Genomic DNA, 17,588 nt, shown 5'->3' with positions numbered 1-17,588 from the left:
ACCAAAGGAGGTAAGCCGCTAAGGGAAATGTGAAATAGCTACTGCCATGGGGTGAGGAACAGTGCATGTCCTGTTTTCAGAAAAGAAGCATGTACAATATTCTGTTCAAGCGTTTGATTTCTCCACCTACATTCCAAAGCAGAGAAACAGTTCACACCCACCCACCCACTGGAAACTGTATGAACTTTGGGGACTTTTTACACATTACCCACAACAACAAACCGGAGGCTCTCCAGCATGTACACTCTGCAAGCAGAAACAGCTAATCTTGGCTTCCTGGATGAGACACGTGTTGACACTTCTCACGTCGACAGCTTTAAACATTCACAGTTTTGTAAGCTGGTAGGCATACAAGCTAAAACAGTGAACGAGGGAGAAAATAAAATCTGAGGAAGGAGTGTCCGCGTGGCTCCAGAACTTCTAGCTCAGTCACGGAAAACCATTTTCACCTGCACACAAAAAAGATGGCAAAGCATTCCCCACCGCACGGCGGCCAACACGGGTCCTTACTGAAGCCCATCCGAAGTATGCAATTCCCAGTCGCCATACCAGGCTTCGGCTACTCCGAAGCTTGTCCGTATTTAGGGCTCCTCGGTTATTGCCCGCATTCTGACGCGCCGCCTTTCCCGGTTCCGCTCTGTAGGCCAAACTCACTCCTTCCTCCCTTCCTTCTCCCGCCGCCGCTACGATTACGGATCCTCGGCGGCGGCGGCAGCAGCTGCTTCCCGTGCTCTGGAGCCCCAGTAAACCGTGGCGGGGGTGGGAGGGACATCCTGGTAAGCAGCAGCAGCAGCAGCAGCCCAACATGGGTCTTCGGCTGGGCTGCTTGCAGCCGCCGCTCCCCTAATTACGAGCCGCCCTCCCGCCCCTCGCGGCGGAAACCGAGGGGAGGGCCGCGTCGGGGGTGGCCGCCGCTGCCGCCCTCCTCCTCCTCCTCCTGCGAGAGTGAAGGGGGGGAGTCTCTCCCACCCGCTCGGTCCTTGCAGCTGCAGCCGCCGCCGCCAAGCAGCCCGCCCGCCTCCGCCCCCTTTCCCTTCTCCCCGCGCGCCCAGGCCCCGCGCGGAGCCGCGGCGTCCCCTCCTTTCCCGCTCCGATGATGGACAGGAACTACCCGGCGACCCCCAGCTACCCCGACCCGCTAGCTTCGGTCGCCGCCGCCGCGTCCTCGCCGCCGCCCTCCGCCTGGGCCTACGAGCGGGGCGCCAGCAGCCTCAAGGCCAGGTAAGGAGGGTCCGCTCTGCAGCCGGCGGCTCGCCTGCTGCGGGGGCTGCGCCAGGAAAGGCCGGGGATTGGGACGAGGCCTCCGGTGCCCCTCGCGCCCGCGGGGCGTGCCCGCCGCTCCTTGAAGCGGCGGAGTCGCCGGCGCTTGGGGAGGCTTCCCTCCTCCCGAAAGGAGAAAGCGGCGGCGGGCAGCCCTTCTCCGGCGCTGCGGGGGCCCAGGGCGCCGTTGGGGTTTGGAGACGGGTGTCGCGAGGGGAAGGCGGCTGGGAGGGCGAGCGAATAAAGGGCAATAAGAGCCGGCGGAGGGCGAGGAAGGCGGCTCCGTGGTGTAGGAGAGGACCGGGGCGGGGGGCGCGAGGGTGATTCGGGGCTGCCATGCAATCCCCAAACCACGCTTCTCATTTTCTCTCTTCTATAAAATCACGCTTTCTGCAACTTGGAGCGTTTTTTCTTCCTTCCCCTCGGCGTGGGAAGAGGGAAGCCACGCATTCCAAAATTAGTCCTCCTTTTCCCTTCACCCCCTCCCCCATTAAAGTGCATTTAAACTCCTAAGAAAGCGGGGAAAGTTGCCCTGCTTTTCGTCTCCGGCTCCCAAGGGGTGTGTGTGTGTGCGCGCGCGCGTGTTCACCAGGCATGTTGGAGTTCAAGAGTTCGTGTTTACTTTTTACGTTGCCTAGGGGAAGCCCATCTCATACTGTATCAACTTTTTGTGTGTGTCGTCTTTGAGATCTTTGGAGGAAAGTGGGGAAGGCTCCCCCATCCCCATATGTATACAGTCAATCCTAGTGGGCAGAGCGAGGCTTTAAAGGTGTGGCACAATTTGTTAAACGGCACAGTTTACAGAGGGAAGGAGTGTGAAGAACAATACCGTGTGCTTTGGAGGTTGAAAGCGCAGAGTTGGCAATTGGGGATGGGCATTGCTAACTCTGGATGATCTCATCTTAAGCCGCCAGAGTGTGTTTTGGGTTCATCTCATGGCTTCCCAGCATCCTCGCATTATTTAGATTTTATTACGTTATCTATTGTTTTACTATAGATAAAGGCTTATGGATGTTCTGACTCTTTATGCTGAAACTTGCCCAAGAGCATAAAATCCCCAGGGATTTAACGGAGTAAAGCGTGGAATAATGAATGTGATCCTTTTATATTTCCTTTTGTATTGCTTTCTCATACATGATGGCAAAGGTGCTTTTACCATGCTGTGAGTAAAGTAGCTTGCCCTACGAGATATATTTTTAAATGTAGATTTAACTGTATATTTAAGCAACTTGTGCTTCTTAAAACAAGTAAGGGATTTTGCATGTTGAGCCTGAAATCCAGTTGGGTGTTGGTATGGAACAGGTGGGACCTGCAACAAAATGTTGCAGTGGATCTCTGAGCTGGAACAACAGTGGGAGAAATTTGTATCTCCACCAACCAATCTTAAATTATATTAGCTTTCATATTTTGATGATTTTAACCAATTTTGATTCAGTAAGCAAATTTATAGACAGCTCTTTAACATTGACTGAGGAGCAGTCATCCAGGTGCCTCCCCCAATAATACTTTAGCTTGTTTTAACTAAGATGTAAGAGATTTTTTTAGAAAATGCTGTAATTAAAAACCATGCTCATAGGCAAATCAAAATAGGTGTGTGATGCTTTGGCCCATGAGGAGAACAAGAAAATCTTATTTGCTGGCAGTCAGGCTTTGATGAGCTTGCAAGGCTTGATAATTCCCTGGCTTGCAAGTCAGTCCAAGCCTGCTCACCAACAAACTAAGAGGAGAGTGGGAGAATGAGAACAGAGGAAGCTGCCTTACACCTAGTCAGGCCATTGGTCCACCTAGCTCAGTTTTGTCTACACTGATGGGCAGTGGCTCTCCTGGATTTCACACAGGCTTCTCTCCCAGTCATACCTGGAGATTAAACCTGGGACTTTCTGTGTCCAAAGCAGATGCTCTACTATTAAACTACAGGGGTACCTCGGGTTACATACGCTTCAGGTTACAGACTCCGCTAACCCAGAAATAGTACCTCGGGTTAAGAACTTTGCTTCAGGATGAGAACAGAAATCATGCTCCGGCGGTGCGGCAGCAGCAGGAGGCCCCATTAGCTAAAGTGGTGCTTCAGGTTAAGAACAGTTTCAGGTTAAGAACGAACCTCCGGAACGAATTAAGTACTTAACCCGAGGTACCACTGTACAGCCTTTCCCCACAAGAGAATTTTCATTGTTGATGGCCAGGCTCAAAAGATCATGGAGATGGTAAAAGCTGATGAGTTAAAAGTTGGCAAGTGCTTTGTCATGTGCTGCATGCTTTTTCTCATCAGGGGCTCTCACTCACTCCCATAGCCAGGACCATGTAATAACTCTTCTTTAAGTCACTTGCCTGATAGGTAAGGGCAAATTGAGGGGAAAATATATACAGATTTCTTGCTTCCAGGGCCCCAAAGCGGAAGGGTAACTGAGCAGGTATGTTAGGGGAGGGGTAGTACCTATGGTGGGGGACATGTTGTGTTCCTTCTGGGGCGGTGTGTCCACCTTTGATCCCTATCCTGCACTCAGCTCTCACCTGTGACTCCCAGAAGCTGTCGGCAGGCGATAGCAGCTACACCAGGGAACAGCTTCGACTGGCCGGATAAACCAAGTGAGGGGTAGCTGATGGATCTCAAACCCTTTGTGAGTTAGGAGCTTTCCCGCATGTGAAGACAGGCTCACGTGGATTGAGCAGATGAGACCAATAGTGGGTCAAATGGTCAAGAAGTTGTTTTCTGCACATGCTGCATGTGAGTGGCAGATGGGGCCTGTCAACCTCGGAATGTAGCCCATCTTAGAGAAGGAAAACTCCGGTCCTAAACTTATGCTTACAGGATATTTTCAGGAGAATAAAAGGCTAAGGAGTAAAACCCTAGGGGGGAAAAAACTGAAATATTTGCCCTGCTTTCCTTTGGCGGACCACATCAGCAAGGCCGAGAATGGGGTCTTGTCATCTGAGCAGCCCAATACCTCCATACACATACAAGGCTTTTGCCCTGTGGAGGTCACTTCAGACCTGCTAGCACAGCAGTTTTACTTCGCCCCCAGAAGCACACTCCATTGTCTCTTGAGACAGATAGATGCCAACAAAGCTGTATTCATGTAGCCTACATTCCATAACATGAGGGCACAGATGCAGTCCTCTGTCCCCTTTTGAGGAGGATTTCACCTTTTGGGGAAGGAAATGTTGAAGGAAATGTGTGTTTGCATATATTCTGGCTTGCTTGCCTTCAACAGTAAGCATGGGGCCAGCATCTTTGCAGTTATAGGGAGCAAGTGGGATACCACAAAAAATGTGGTACCGTATTTTTCGTCCCATAGGATGCTCCGCCCCATAGGACGCACCTAGTTTTTTTGGGGGGAAATAAAGGAAAAAATTTTTTCCTTTATTTCCCCGCCAAAAAGCAGGTCGGAGAAACCGAACCAGGTCGAGGAACAGTGGGATGGCGGCGCTGTGCCTCCCTGCTGTCCCCCGAGCTTGTGGGGCTGGCCCATGTCTGTCCGGCGCGAGGGGCGCTCTGCTTCAGGGTGCCCCGCCCGCCGGGCGGCAGGCTGCTATCCGCAGCGTGGGGAGCCCTGCGGGGAACTCCTGCAGGGCTCCCCACGCTGCGGATGTATTCCCGAAGTGCCGGGCGCCCTGAAAGCAGAGCGCCCAATGCTCCGAGATGCAGGCTGCTATCCGCAGCCTAGACATCCCTGTGGGACCTCCCACAGGACTGCCTAGGCTGCGGATGTGTTCCCGAAGCGTCGGGCGCTCTGCTTTCAGGGCGCCCGATGCTCCGGGAAGCAGGCTGCTATCCGCAGCCTAGACATCCCTGCGGGACCTCCCACAGGGCTGCCTAGGCTGCGGATGTGTTCCCGAAGCGCCGGGCGCTCTGCTTTCAGGGCGCCCGACGCTCCGGGAAGCAGGCTGCTATCCGCAGCCTAGACATCCCTGCGGGACATCCCACAGGGCTGCCTAGGCTGCGGATGTGTTCCCGAAGCACCGGGCGCTCTGCTTTCAGGGCGCCCGACGCTCCGGGAAGCAGGCTGCTATCCACAGCCTAGACATCCCTGCGGGACCTCCCACAGGGCTGCCTAGGCTGCGGATGTGTTCCCGAAGCGCCGGGCGCTCTGCTTTCAGGGCGCCCGACGCTCCGGGAAGCAGGCTGCTATCCGCAGCCTAGACATCCCTGCGGGACCTCCCACAGGGCTGCCTAGGCTGTGGATGTGTTCCCGAAGCGCCGGGCGCTCTGCTTTCAGGGCGCCCGACGCTCCGGGAAGCAGGCTGCTATCCGCAGCCTAGACATCCCTGCGGGAACTCCCGCAGGGCTGCCTAGGCTGCGGATGTCTTCCTGAAGCCTGGAGAGTGAGAGGGGTCGGTGCGCACCGACCCCTCTCGTTCTCCAAGCTTCAGCAAAAGCCTGCATTCGCCCCATAGGACGCACCCAGATTTCCCCTTCATTTTTGGAGGGGAAAAGGTGCGTCCTATAGGGCGAAAAATACGGTATATTTTCGGCTCTTAAGAGAAGTGCTCCTGTTCAAAGAACCACCCAAGCTGGACCATGTAGCACTATTCAGACCTCTAGGGAGGAAGGTCACCTTGCCCCTCATGTCTTTCCATGCTTGCTATATGGTGTTAAGGGAGCTCAGTTTTGGGGTTGATTGGTAGCTCCAACCCTAAGCATTTTACTGCCTTATGAAGGAGGCGAGTGGTTCTGGATAACATTCTTTTATTCCATCTGAATCCTGTACAGTCCAATTCCATAACCTTCTATAAGCAGCATGAGATGTGAGCAATTCCTCCCCGCTTTTTCATTTCTCCCTTCGCCCCTAACATTCTATGTCTCTTCTGATTTACTAATACAATCTGCCTAGCTTTTGCTTCCATTAGGCCCATTTTTCATTCTCTGGAGTAAAGTGGCTGCAGTTCGTAAAAGAGAGTAGAGAAATCTAGGATTTTAGCATAGGTGTGATTGCCTGCCTGCCTCCTTCCCACTCCTCAAAAAATAACATGTGACAACAAATATAGGAGTTCTTGCTTGTAGAGTTCAAAGTGAACCCAGAGGTTGCCTTTCGAGAGAGACAAGTTATTCTATATTTTATTTCCTCTATTTCCTCAGTGTTCTGTAGGTCACATGTAGTGATGTTAAATTCTCGAGAATATTCTTTTGACTCCTCAAACATCTTAAGAGGATAAGTCACCATCTTTGTCTCCACCGGTAACAGAGCTTTCAGTTCCACACTGATCATCTGCGAGTTCATAAAACGAAGTTGATGGTTGTGTAAAATTCAATGAGCTTGTTAGAAGCTGTGTTTTCTTCTCTTCTAGGAGTTTTAAGTTATGAGCTACATATGTAAGCTTTCCTGCTTTGTCTATAGTAAGCCTATTCATTTTTGCTGAATGAATAAGTCCATAAGTACTGAAGCTACGTTCCGTTGCAGCTGTCGTTTGTGGCATATTTAAAATGTCCACAGCCACTCTGCTAAGCTTTGAACCAAAGCATGGTCCCTTCCACCAAACCACTGTATCCACTTTTTCAACCAACTTCAATACGTATGACTTGCTAAAAAAAACTTCCTTAGCACGATATACTGCCAGCTCTGCCAAAATATCTTGTGCATCACTTGGTGCACTTGCTGATATTTTGAGATCAATGTACTCGGTACCTTGAATTTGTTCGTTTCATGATAAATGAACGCCATTATACTTTAAATCAAGGATATTTGCAGCAAAGTGAATTGGCTGCAATTTCTTTTCTTTCTTAACTGCCTCTTTCATCTATTTCTCTTCTTGCTTTATAAGGGGGCTCAACGGCATCACTTTTTCAAAGTGATCTTCTAGTTCTTTAAATGACTCAACCACCCAACCTCAAACCACCTTGGTGTGTCCGATTCTAATAACATTATTCATTTCACTATTGGAGCAATAAGGTCATATTTTATTCTTCCGTTAGAATGTGTTCATGTTATAGGACAAGTCAAAAAATACAATTGGCATGTTAAGGTTTGATACAAATAAATTTAGTAATATCACAGCTTGACTTATTATTTACTAGATTTTTAAAATGTGGGTGGTAAAACTGGTTCTTACATTAGAATTTAGTTTGCGGAGAATATTCTCTGAGAGAATTTTCTAGCAGAGAATATTCTCAAGACTATTCTCATTCTCGAGAATATTCTCACCTCACATTACTAGTCACATGACTGTCAAAATTCTTTTAATACAAGCACCTCCCCACTTACTTTGGGTTTACATTCTAACCCCCCCATAAGTGAAGTCATGTAAGAGGGGAGCACTGTCTAAACACCTTTTAAATGCTCCCTCTGCCACTGTCTCTCCAATCCAGATCAAAAATACTGTACCAAAAATACCCGCAACTGGAAATGAAACTTTTTTTATACACACTGGAAGCTGCCCAAAGTGGCTGGGGAATGTAGCAAGAAGTCCTGTAAGTAGATACAAATCACTATTTTGGGGTGATCCTGTGTCATATTAAAACTGATACAGAGTTGACTACCTGAGCTCCTTATTAAGAGGGGGGAAAGTGTGACCTGCAACCAGTGGCGTAGCGTGGGGAGTGCAGGGGGGGCCGGCCGCACCGGGCGCAACATCTGGGGGTTAGGGTTAGGGGGCACAAATTCACGGGTTAGGAGGCACAAATTACTTGCCTTGCCCCGGGTGCTGACAACCCATGCTACGCCACTGCCTGCAACAAGATGTTATAAGATACTTTCCTGTCCTAATAGGATCGATCCATTTTATGGGTCGGCCATGCCCTCTTATAGCAAGTTGTTCCATTTGCCCCTACCCTGGTTTTTGCATTGTCCCTGGTTTTCCATTTTTTCTTTTCCAGGTAAGAGTCAACATTCATGGCTACTGCGTATGATTGTGTTGTTTAAGCTGGTTTTTTTGTGAGTGGGGGGTGCACCTCTTACGTATTGTTGACGTTTTATTATACCTTTTAAACCTTGGGAATTCTGTTAAGCATTCTTTAAACATAGAATAAACCAATATATTATTATTATATTTAGGGACGCGGGTGGCGCTGTGGGTTAAACCACAGAGCCTAGGACTTGCTGATCAGAAGATCGGCGATCTGAATCCCCACGACGGAGTGAGCTCCTGTTGCTCGGTTCCAGCTCCTGCCAACCTAGCAGCTTGAAAGCACCCCTAAGTGCAAGTAGATAAATAGGTACCGCTCCGGCGGGAAGGTAAATGGCATTTCCATGCACTTCTTTGGTCTTGCCAGAAGCGGCTTAGTCATGCTGGCCACATGACCCAGAAAAACTGTCTGCGGACAAATGTCGGCTCCCTCGGCCAGTAAAGCGAGATGAGCACCGCAACCCCAGAGTCGTTCGCGACTGGACTTAACTGTCAGGGGTCCTTTAACTTTACCTTTAAACTAATATTTAGAAGAACAAGTCTTGCTGAAGGAGAACCAGCATTGCTTCTGCAAGGGTGATTCCTGTCTCACTGACCTTTCAAGAGTTCTTTTGAAAATGTCAGCAAACCTATAGAAAGAAGTGATCCAGGCAGCATTGTGTTCTTAGACTTTAAAAAATCTTTTAATGAAGTCCTTCACCAACGACACCTGAGAAAGCTTAGCATTCATGGGCAGGTCCCATATTAGAAAGGGAGTGATGATGATAATGAGAAGCAGCTGTGATTTGGCTGCTGAGAGTAACTAGGAGGTAATCAGAACTGGGTGGGGTTTTGGTTTTTTGCAAATCAGCTGTGGAGAATGTGCTTCAAGTTTAAAGCAGTTTGACTTTCTTTAATCTAGATGACAGAGTGTACATTATGAGAGCTGACAATTCAATGAAATACTGGTTTGTTTACACAGAAGATAATATTTACTTCCTGTGTATCCAAATATATCACATGTGGTGAACATTACTACCTATTGTGCCCTGAGATAATAGAGCATTTTAGTAGCTGCCTACTACTATTTGCACTGTACTATTCATGTACATAAGATTGGGCTTAAGAGTCCTATCAGCAACACAAGATGTGGTCACAAGTTGATACTTATGCTGATATTAAAATAACATCAAACCTCTGGGTAGATGCAGCAGGCACCATAAGCATTTCCTCAAAGCTCTGTGTGGCAGATACAGGGTCTGGTGCCACATTGAGGTTACCTGTGTGCTCTTACTTGCCCTTAAAGAGTAAGACATCCTAAGGGCTGCGGAGACATCCTAAGACATCCTGGGGATTTTTTCCTTGGCTTTTTAGTGGTATTGATAGTAGCAGACAGAAATGGTTCTGCTCTACTTACTAAGCATAGAATCTAGATCTCTAAGTACAATGCAAATTACCATTTGTGCAGTATGGTTGGGACTGCAAGATAAGTAAATGTTTGTTTTTTTCTGTCACTCACTCAGGATATGCTTTGCAGACAGAGATGTCTGTTAAAAAAAAGTACAGTGGGCGTCATTTATAGCTTTGCTTGGCAGATTTTGAAATCTAGTATCCAAAAGACAGAGAAAACACGACTTGATCGTGCAAGATCTTGTGGATGATGAGATTTGAAGTGCTGTTTCTTCATATGAATGACAATGGAGTAGAGTCAAATGTCACCAGAAATCTTGGTTTTGTTTGTTTTTTGAGCAAGCTAATACATCTGTTTGTTCTTTTTTATAAAAAAAACCAATGCTTTTGAATGCATGACTTCTACAGATTCTGTCTTCTTAGTTCTCTTATTTACGTATGTTCTAGCAATTTCACATCCCATGTGAAGTTGAGAGGAGAAACTAAAATTGTAAATAAAAATATATATGTGCCTGCTGTGCATCATATAATAACACATATGTGGAGAAGCTACAGAAGTCACTGTATGCATGGTTTTACCTTATTTCTAAAGAAGAATTGCTCCTGTCAGTGGTCTCAGGCATTTACTACAGAGATTGGTGATTCTGGTGAATGAGGCAGCTAGATTTTATTTCAGAGATTTTATTTAATGCTTTATCTAACATGTTCCTTCCAGGGAATTCAATGTCTCTTAAGTGGTTATTCTCACAACAATCCTTTGAGATATGCTAGTCTAAGGGATGGTTACTGGACTCAGCTAAAAAAGTGCCATTCAACCCCAGGCCCCTCTCGTCCAAGTTTGACACACTATTCAGAACACCACATTGGTGTTTTGTTTGTTGAGCTTTTTTTCCTGTGCCTTAGTAACATGCAAAATATTCAGCATGGACGGGGTTGCCTGAACTCAGAGTTGAATAGGGACTGAGTTGCAGGAAATAGGGAGGTGAGAAAATCAAGATCGTCTGACTACTTCATGAAATGCATGTCAGATTGCTAGTCTTCTGGACACTTTGTAAATATATTTAAGGGCCTTTGGCCTTTTTGCTTTGTTGCTTTCAGATTGTTACAGAATAAATCATGGCATTTCCTGATGGATTTTGCCAACTTAATTTTTGCAAGGCTAGAGGCAACAGGTCTAATATGAATTAAGTTTGGCGCTGTCATTGTTCCCATTGTCTGTGTGCAATAGCCCATAATGATAGTGGGGTCATCCAAAATTTGTACTTTGGGCAGATTGTAAGTGCTGAAAACTAAGTGAACTTGCTCCAAATTATATAGTGCAAAATCTGCCAGAATGCCATATCTTACCTAGCGGATGTGGAGAATATATGCACAGTTTCAGATGCAGCAGCATAAGACCCCTTTAGCTGGCATTTTGCTTAAAAACATTTTTTCTCTTGGCCATGTGTTGTTGTTTTTCTTAAAATTGTTCATTAACATAAGTGTACCATCAAAAGTGATATCAGTTCTGTACTGGTTCTAGATTCTGTCTCTGCTTTTCCAATTTTCTTTTTTACTCTTTGTTAACCAGTTATAGATAGGCTTTCCAAACTTGCAATTCCTTTCCTTTTGCTGAATTTGTTTATTGTCTTGCAAAAACACCTGTACAGTATAGTATAATTGCACTGTTTTTAGATGCAGTAGAGTTGGACAAGATCTTGAAAACCACATTACAGTTAAGCACACTTTTGAAATTATCTGGGCATGCTTTGTTCTCTCTCTCTCTCTCTCTCTCTCTCTGTGTGTGTGTGTGTGTGTGTGTGTGTGTAGATAGATAGATAGATAGATAGATAGATAGATAGATAGAGATATAGATATAATTTTTGAAAAAGGTAATACAAACTGAGTTTGTATTGGTTTTCTGAGGTGACCATAAATCATCTTTCATAGCATGTTTGTGAACTATTGGTTACCCTGTATTTTATTCCATCTTGGTGTACATAGGGACAACAGCAAGTTATTTGAGCCTAATATGCTGTATATTTTCCCAAAATGTATGACAGGTAATAGTTAATTCATCCTACAGAGGTGAATGGGGTCCATTGACTTTTTTTTTAACATAGCATATATAGTTTGGCATGATACTGAGAGGGGGGTAAAGCCTGGCAGTAGCCCTGGGCCAGGCTTCCTCAACCCCAACCCTCCAGATGTTTTGAGACTACAATTCCCATCATCCCTGACCACTGGTCCTGCTAGCTAGGGATCATGGGAGTTGTAGGCCAAAAACATCTGGAGGGCTGAGGTTGAGGAAGCCTGCCCTAGGCACTGGTGCTGGGGTGAGGCTTTGCCAACACCTCAATGGTATTCTCAAATTTAGCACAGAAATATATATGCCGTTAGTAGCATATGTTCTATTCTCAGAATCAAAGCATTGCTGTGGGTAGAGCAGAAACAACCGTGTAGCAAAAATAAAAATAATGTACTCATTTCTTGATTCTGATCATTGTTTAGATGACATTGCCATCTTTAAAGAATAAGTCCATTAATTTCTCTTCCTGGAAATCAGTGTCTTCTGTAAATAAATCAAATGTGTGGTTTTTTGCCAGGTATAGCCTCAACAAGCCTTTCTTTTGTTCTTTAAGATTCATCTGCGACACCATCATTTCAATTGGTTGATCATCAGCTTCTTAGTAGAATTTATCCTGTGGCCTACCTTACCAAAAGAATTCTTCAGAAAAGCTGTTCCTGCCCTTTGTTACGTTAATTATTGGAGATTTTGACAGAACAACAGGCTGCAGATATTCATTTGCATGCCCAAGGGAGTCATATTTGCTGTAGAGCAGGAATGGCTGGCTGTTTTTTTTAGTTCTATATTGCTTTGTTACCACATGAGGGGGTTCACATGGCAAAGGTGCTCAAAATCCTATGACATAAAGGAACTGAAATTAATTAACTGAATAGAAAATGAATAGAAAATGAATTCCCAATTACCCCTCACCATTAATTTAATACTGCCTGCCTTCTCAGTTGCCTTTTAAAGAACACACACACAATTAATGATGCTCATCAAGAGTGCTGCTTTTTAAATCTCACAGCCAGCTCCTGGAGACATACAGGGTGGGAAAGGATTGAGGGCAGTAGGAGAGAGCATCACCTTAGTTCCCCATGAGGCTGGTCCTTTAAAAACCTCTGAGCACACTGCTGCTCTTCTGGAGTACTAGGGACTGGGAAAAGGAGTGTGCACATAGGTCATCCAGCTACCACTTCTGTCTGAGAGATTGAGTCTTATCCTTCATCAGTTCCATGAGTAGTGATGGCACTGAACAAACCATTGCCATTGAGAGCAGATCAGAACATGCCAGAAATGGAAAAAGCACTTTGATCTGACCTAATCTGTTGTTGTTTTTTAAGAGTTCTGGCAAAGCATTGGAACATACCAGAACACTCCTTCCTGTTTCTGGAGTGCTGTGAACTCAGCACCACCGAAGCCAGTGTTGTTTGGCAGAGCTAAATTTGTTTAGCAGGGTGGTGGGTCTTTAAAAAAGCTTGTCAGGACATATCAGGTACGTGGCCTGGTGGTACACTGTCACTGATACATACAATTCTTCATGAAATGATGGTACAAATGTCTTATACAGTTGTACCTCGGAAGTCGAACAGAATGCATTCTGGAAGTCCGTTTGACTTCCAAAATGTTTGACTTCCAAAGCGTGGCTTCTGATTGGAAGCCCCATCGGACATTCAGCTTCCAACATAATGTCCGAAAACCGGAACACTCAATTCCAGTTTTTGATCGTTTGGGCGCCAAGGTACGAATGTATACTGTGTTAGCCTGGTTTCACATAACTAAAAACAATCTGGATGACGGTATGACTTGCCTAGTTGGACTGGGCTAATGGAATATCTGTAATAATACTTTCTATCCAGTCCCTTAGTTAGCCCTGATGCCTTTTTTTACAGGAGTTTTCTTCCTTCAGGCTATTGAAAGGCAAGTCAACCTAACAACTGAGCTTTCTGTGGCTTTGTTACGTATCTTCCCTTCAGCAGCGATACAATCAGCATGTGATGCTAAACAAAAGGTTACTTTTTTTCTCTCCCTTACATTTTCTTAGAGAGAACTGGTATGATTTGGATTGCAGCTTTACTTAAATTAAAATTGAACTCCGGTTTAGATTGATAGTAGTGCTTCTGTCACTCTTAACCAGAGTGTTAAATGTTTTAGTTTGAGGGGGTATCCTCAAATCCATTTCAGTTTCAGAACATGGTTGTTCCTCAGATGCTCACTGACAATAATGAGCACATGTCTGGAGAGTGCTGGCAGATGGTGCAAATTGTGAGTAGTGAAGCTGAGAAATGTTCTTTTCCTTTCTAATCCAGAATTAAATTGGGGGGGGGGGGAGTCTTGCCTCCCTACGGACCCAGATGGGTGACATAAGCCCTTTGTTTTTCTTAGATGTGAATGGCTTCTGTTGCCATCAGTGTAAGAAAGGGAAGTACAGTCATACTTCTGGTTACGTCCACTTCATGTTACATTCTTTCAGGTTACGTCCCGTGGCGACCAGGAAGTACCAGAAAGGGTTACTTCCAGGTTTCGCCGCATGCGCAGATGCGCAAAATGACATGTGCATGCACAGAAGCGTTGAATTGCGACTCACGCATGCGCAGACGCGCCTCTGTGGGTTGTGCTCTTTTCATGTTGTGAACGGGCAACCAGAGGTGCCGCTGTATAGGGGGCTTCTACATAAACTTTCTTCCTAATAGCAGCCCAACAATTCTCTCTCTCTCTCTCTCTCTCTCTCTCTCTCTCTCTCTCTCTCTCTCTCTCACACACACACACACACACACACAAGCTACTGGAGACTTCATGCTGCAGAACTTTTGCTCTTTTTTGCTGTTGGTTTGCTCTGCAGGTTAATGCCTCTGTAGGCTGTTCCCGCCTCCGCCTCTTGTATCATTTTTGTAACTGAACTATCAAATTCAGCAGATTCCTGACATGACAATGTAGATTTTTCTTAAGGGTGTGTCTGCTTTGGATTTCTTAGTTTTATTAGCTGATGTAAAGAGTGGGGATATAAAAGAGATGACTAATTTTTAAAAAGTTTTCAAAGATAATATTATCTTATTTAAATGTAGATTTACTTCAGTGATGCTTCTGCCACCTGCCTCTGCCTGGTTTTCAGATTCCTCTTCCCATTGCAGAGATCTGTGCCACAACACAAGCATTTGCTGAGGATTTTTAGTGGCCACAGTTGAGAGGAAGATGCAGTCTCATTTCCCAGAACAGTTAAAATTCACATGACTCTAGATCGAGTCCGTAATGCCAAATAATATGTAATGTATACAATGCAGTCCAGAGTCTCATAAGTTCTCTGCTCAAGCCTCCACATTCATTCATTGAGGATAGAAGTTGCTCCTTCCGTTGGTGAAGGTGTTTATGTTCTCTTGTTTTGGTTGTTTGCATATAGGCGCTCCAAATGTTTACTGGAAATACAGTATAAGTTTTGTGGAGTACAATAGTTTTGAGAAAGAACGCAAGTTGAGATGCTGATGCAATTCTGTTTGCTCTTTCTAGCAAAGTACATGTTATTTTAATAATTGGTTTTGACCCTTCTGCTAACATTGGAGGTTCCCATAACATTCTCTTGTTTATTGTTAAACATTAGTCAGGCAGCACCTAAAGGAAGTGGAAAGATACTAAATTTGTATTTTTTCAAATTGTGCATAAAGTAGTAGAATGACTAAGCACTTGTTTAAGATGTTCATAATAGTCCAATATGTGTCTTTTAGTACAGTATAGATTTTCAATGTAGAGTGATTCCAGCAGCTCAGTACTGGTGTCAAAACCAAAAGATACTGCACAGTTTATAATAGCTCCTTTTCTTTTATGTGACATGCATGTTTCTGCCACACTAATATATCAATAATACCATTTCACATTAAACGTACATTATTTATGGTTACATTCAAATTGTAACAGATTTTAAAAGAAACTTAAGTATTTTTCATAACATAACTTGCTTTTGCTCCTTTGTAACACAAATTTGAATTTGACATTTTTAATTGCCACTAAAATTATTGCTATTAAAAGTTGAGAACTAAGGATCATTCTTCAGTAAGTACTATGCTTTGGTTGGGCAACATACAGCCCACATCTAACCATTACATCTTTCATGTAGCATTATTTTCAGGCGCCCCCCCCCCACCAAAACCTGTCCTGGTATATTTTCATGTTTGCATTTCTTAACAGGAGCCTACTCTGTACATAGGGACGCGGGTGGCACTGTGGTCTAAACCACAGAGCATAGGGGTTGCCGATCGAAAGGTTGGCGGTTCGAATCCCCGTGACGGGGTGAGCTCCTGTTGCTCAGTCCCTGCTCCTGCCCACCTAGCAGTTTGAAAGCACATCAAAGTGCAACTAGATAAATAGGTACTGCTCCGGTAGGAAGGTAAACGGCCTTTCCGTGTGCTGCTCTGGTTCGCCAGAAGCGGCTTCGTCATGCTGGCCACATGACCCAGAAGCTGTACACCAGTTCCCTCGGTCAGTAAAGCGAGATGAGCGCCACAACCCCAGAGGCGTCCATGACTGGACCTAACGGTCAGGGGTCCCTTTACCTTTACTCTGTGCATAGTCACCACTTCCTCTTGTTTGTTTCACCTCTGACGTGGGAGGCCAGACGATCATGAAGGGAAATGTGGAAGAGGTTCATATCAGTGTCAAGAGGGCCACTGTGCTCTGGCAAGTGTGGTGGATCCTCAACTTCTTCCCCAACCTTGGAATTGGAGGAAAAAAGCAAGGATCCTCTTGCAGCTGCACTGCACTTTAGAAGCATTCAAAACAAATGTGGAGACCATCACCCTTCTCCAACCTACCCAGTCTTCAGGGTTGGTGGAGGGGGGGCGGAGCTTAAGCAGTGGGAGTTGATCCACTAGGGCTTCTGGGGCACAGCCCTCCCAAGGAGAACATCAAGCAAGCAAATTCAAAAAGGAAAAACCCTCCCCAAATTTCAAAACCACACACGCTGCCCTATCCTGCACACATTTTATAATTTTATTTGAACTTGGAGAAGCTCTGCAAACATTTTATGTGATTGAGGTCTCCAGAACTCAAGACAACTTTAATCCAAAAATATAGCTATGGATACCGCCCATATGTGTCTAGGAAGAAATAAAATAAGTCAAGGAAACAAATCTCTGTTTTGATATGTTAATGTTTTAAAAGTTATTTTGTTGGTTTGGTAATCTAAAGCAGCTTTCTTGGATCAGTTTGTTGATGCAAAGTTGTGTAAAGAATTGGCACTACTACAGATCAGTAACTCCTGAACCACTAAAGTTCATGTTCTTTTGAGGTTCTTTTGCTTTATCCCTTTTTATGTGATTGTCAGACTTATCGTTGTCATGTTGTTGTTTTCACTAATTTTACGTGTTATAACTTTTACTTTCCCCCCAGTTTAAGCTATGGAGGAGGGCATTCATCTGAAACAGATTTTCACAGGCAAACATATACAACTTCCCACCAGCTTCCTGCATATGCCACTACTTCCCTACCCGCCGGTAATAATTCTCTGTGAATCTTCAGTTTAAATGGATATGTTTCTCAGTTTTGTATAAAATCAGTTATAAATTTCTAGCACACTTCTAGCAGATGACTTAGATGCTCACAAGGGATAGATAAAGGAGAATGTTTTGAGGAATGTGCATTATCATTTGCACTATCCTGGTAGTGCTATTATGCACTTCATCAAATAAAAATTACTAGTCACTTAGTTTTTAAAAACATTTCATAAATTAATGTTTTAAGTAATATCTGTTTCCCTGTCACCACCTTACCTGCATGACTAGCTTTCACATTTCTGAAGAGTGTGAACCTTTTTTGGAAGGAGAGTGAAATGTACAGCTATTTTAAAGGCACAGCTACAGATAATCTGCTCACTATTCTTATGCTAATTACATTTAGATGTCAAGGGCTGTTCATGTGGACTGTTCAATCTTAAAAAAATGTGAGTTAAAAGATGAGCATACAATTTATGTTGAAACTGATGGTGCTACAATTCACATACATTTGAAGTTTATTTAGATAATCTCCACTTCCATTATCCCAGTATCTCAATACATTCTTCTGT

At 44.9% G+C, this 17,588-nt stretch overlaps 1 protein-coding gene across 1 annotated transcript in view; it reads left to right on the top strand.

The window, feature by feature from the left end:
- The first annotated feature begins 727 nt into the window (after positions 1-727).
- The window catches only part of QSER1 (glutamine and serine rich 1), a 40,064-nt gene continuing 23,203 nt past the window's right edge, over positions 728-17,588 (top strand). Inside the window, exons 1-2 of the mRNA XM_083597515.1 lie at positions 728-1,221; positions 16,916-17,019. Of these exons, the coding sequence (XP_083453641.1) occupies positions 1,094-1,221; positions 16,916-17,019 (232 nt within the window). The 5' untranslated portion in view covers positions 728-1,093. The remainder of the gene's footprint in view (positions 1,222-16,915; positions 17,020-17,588) is intronic.

The sequence above is a fragment of the Podarcis filfolensis genome (assembly GCF_964270895.1).
Source record: "Podarcis filfolensis genome assembly, chromosome: 1".
NCBI lineage: Eukaryota > Metazoa > Chordata > Lepidosauria > Squamata > Lacertidae > Podarcis > Podarcis filfolensis.
Note: the sequence above shows the minus strand (reverse complement) of the source record. Positions and strands in the feature narration are given on the sequence as shown.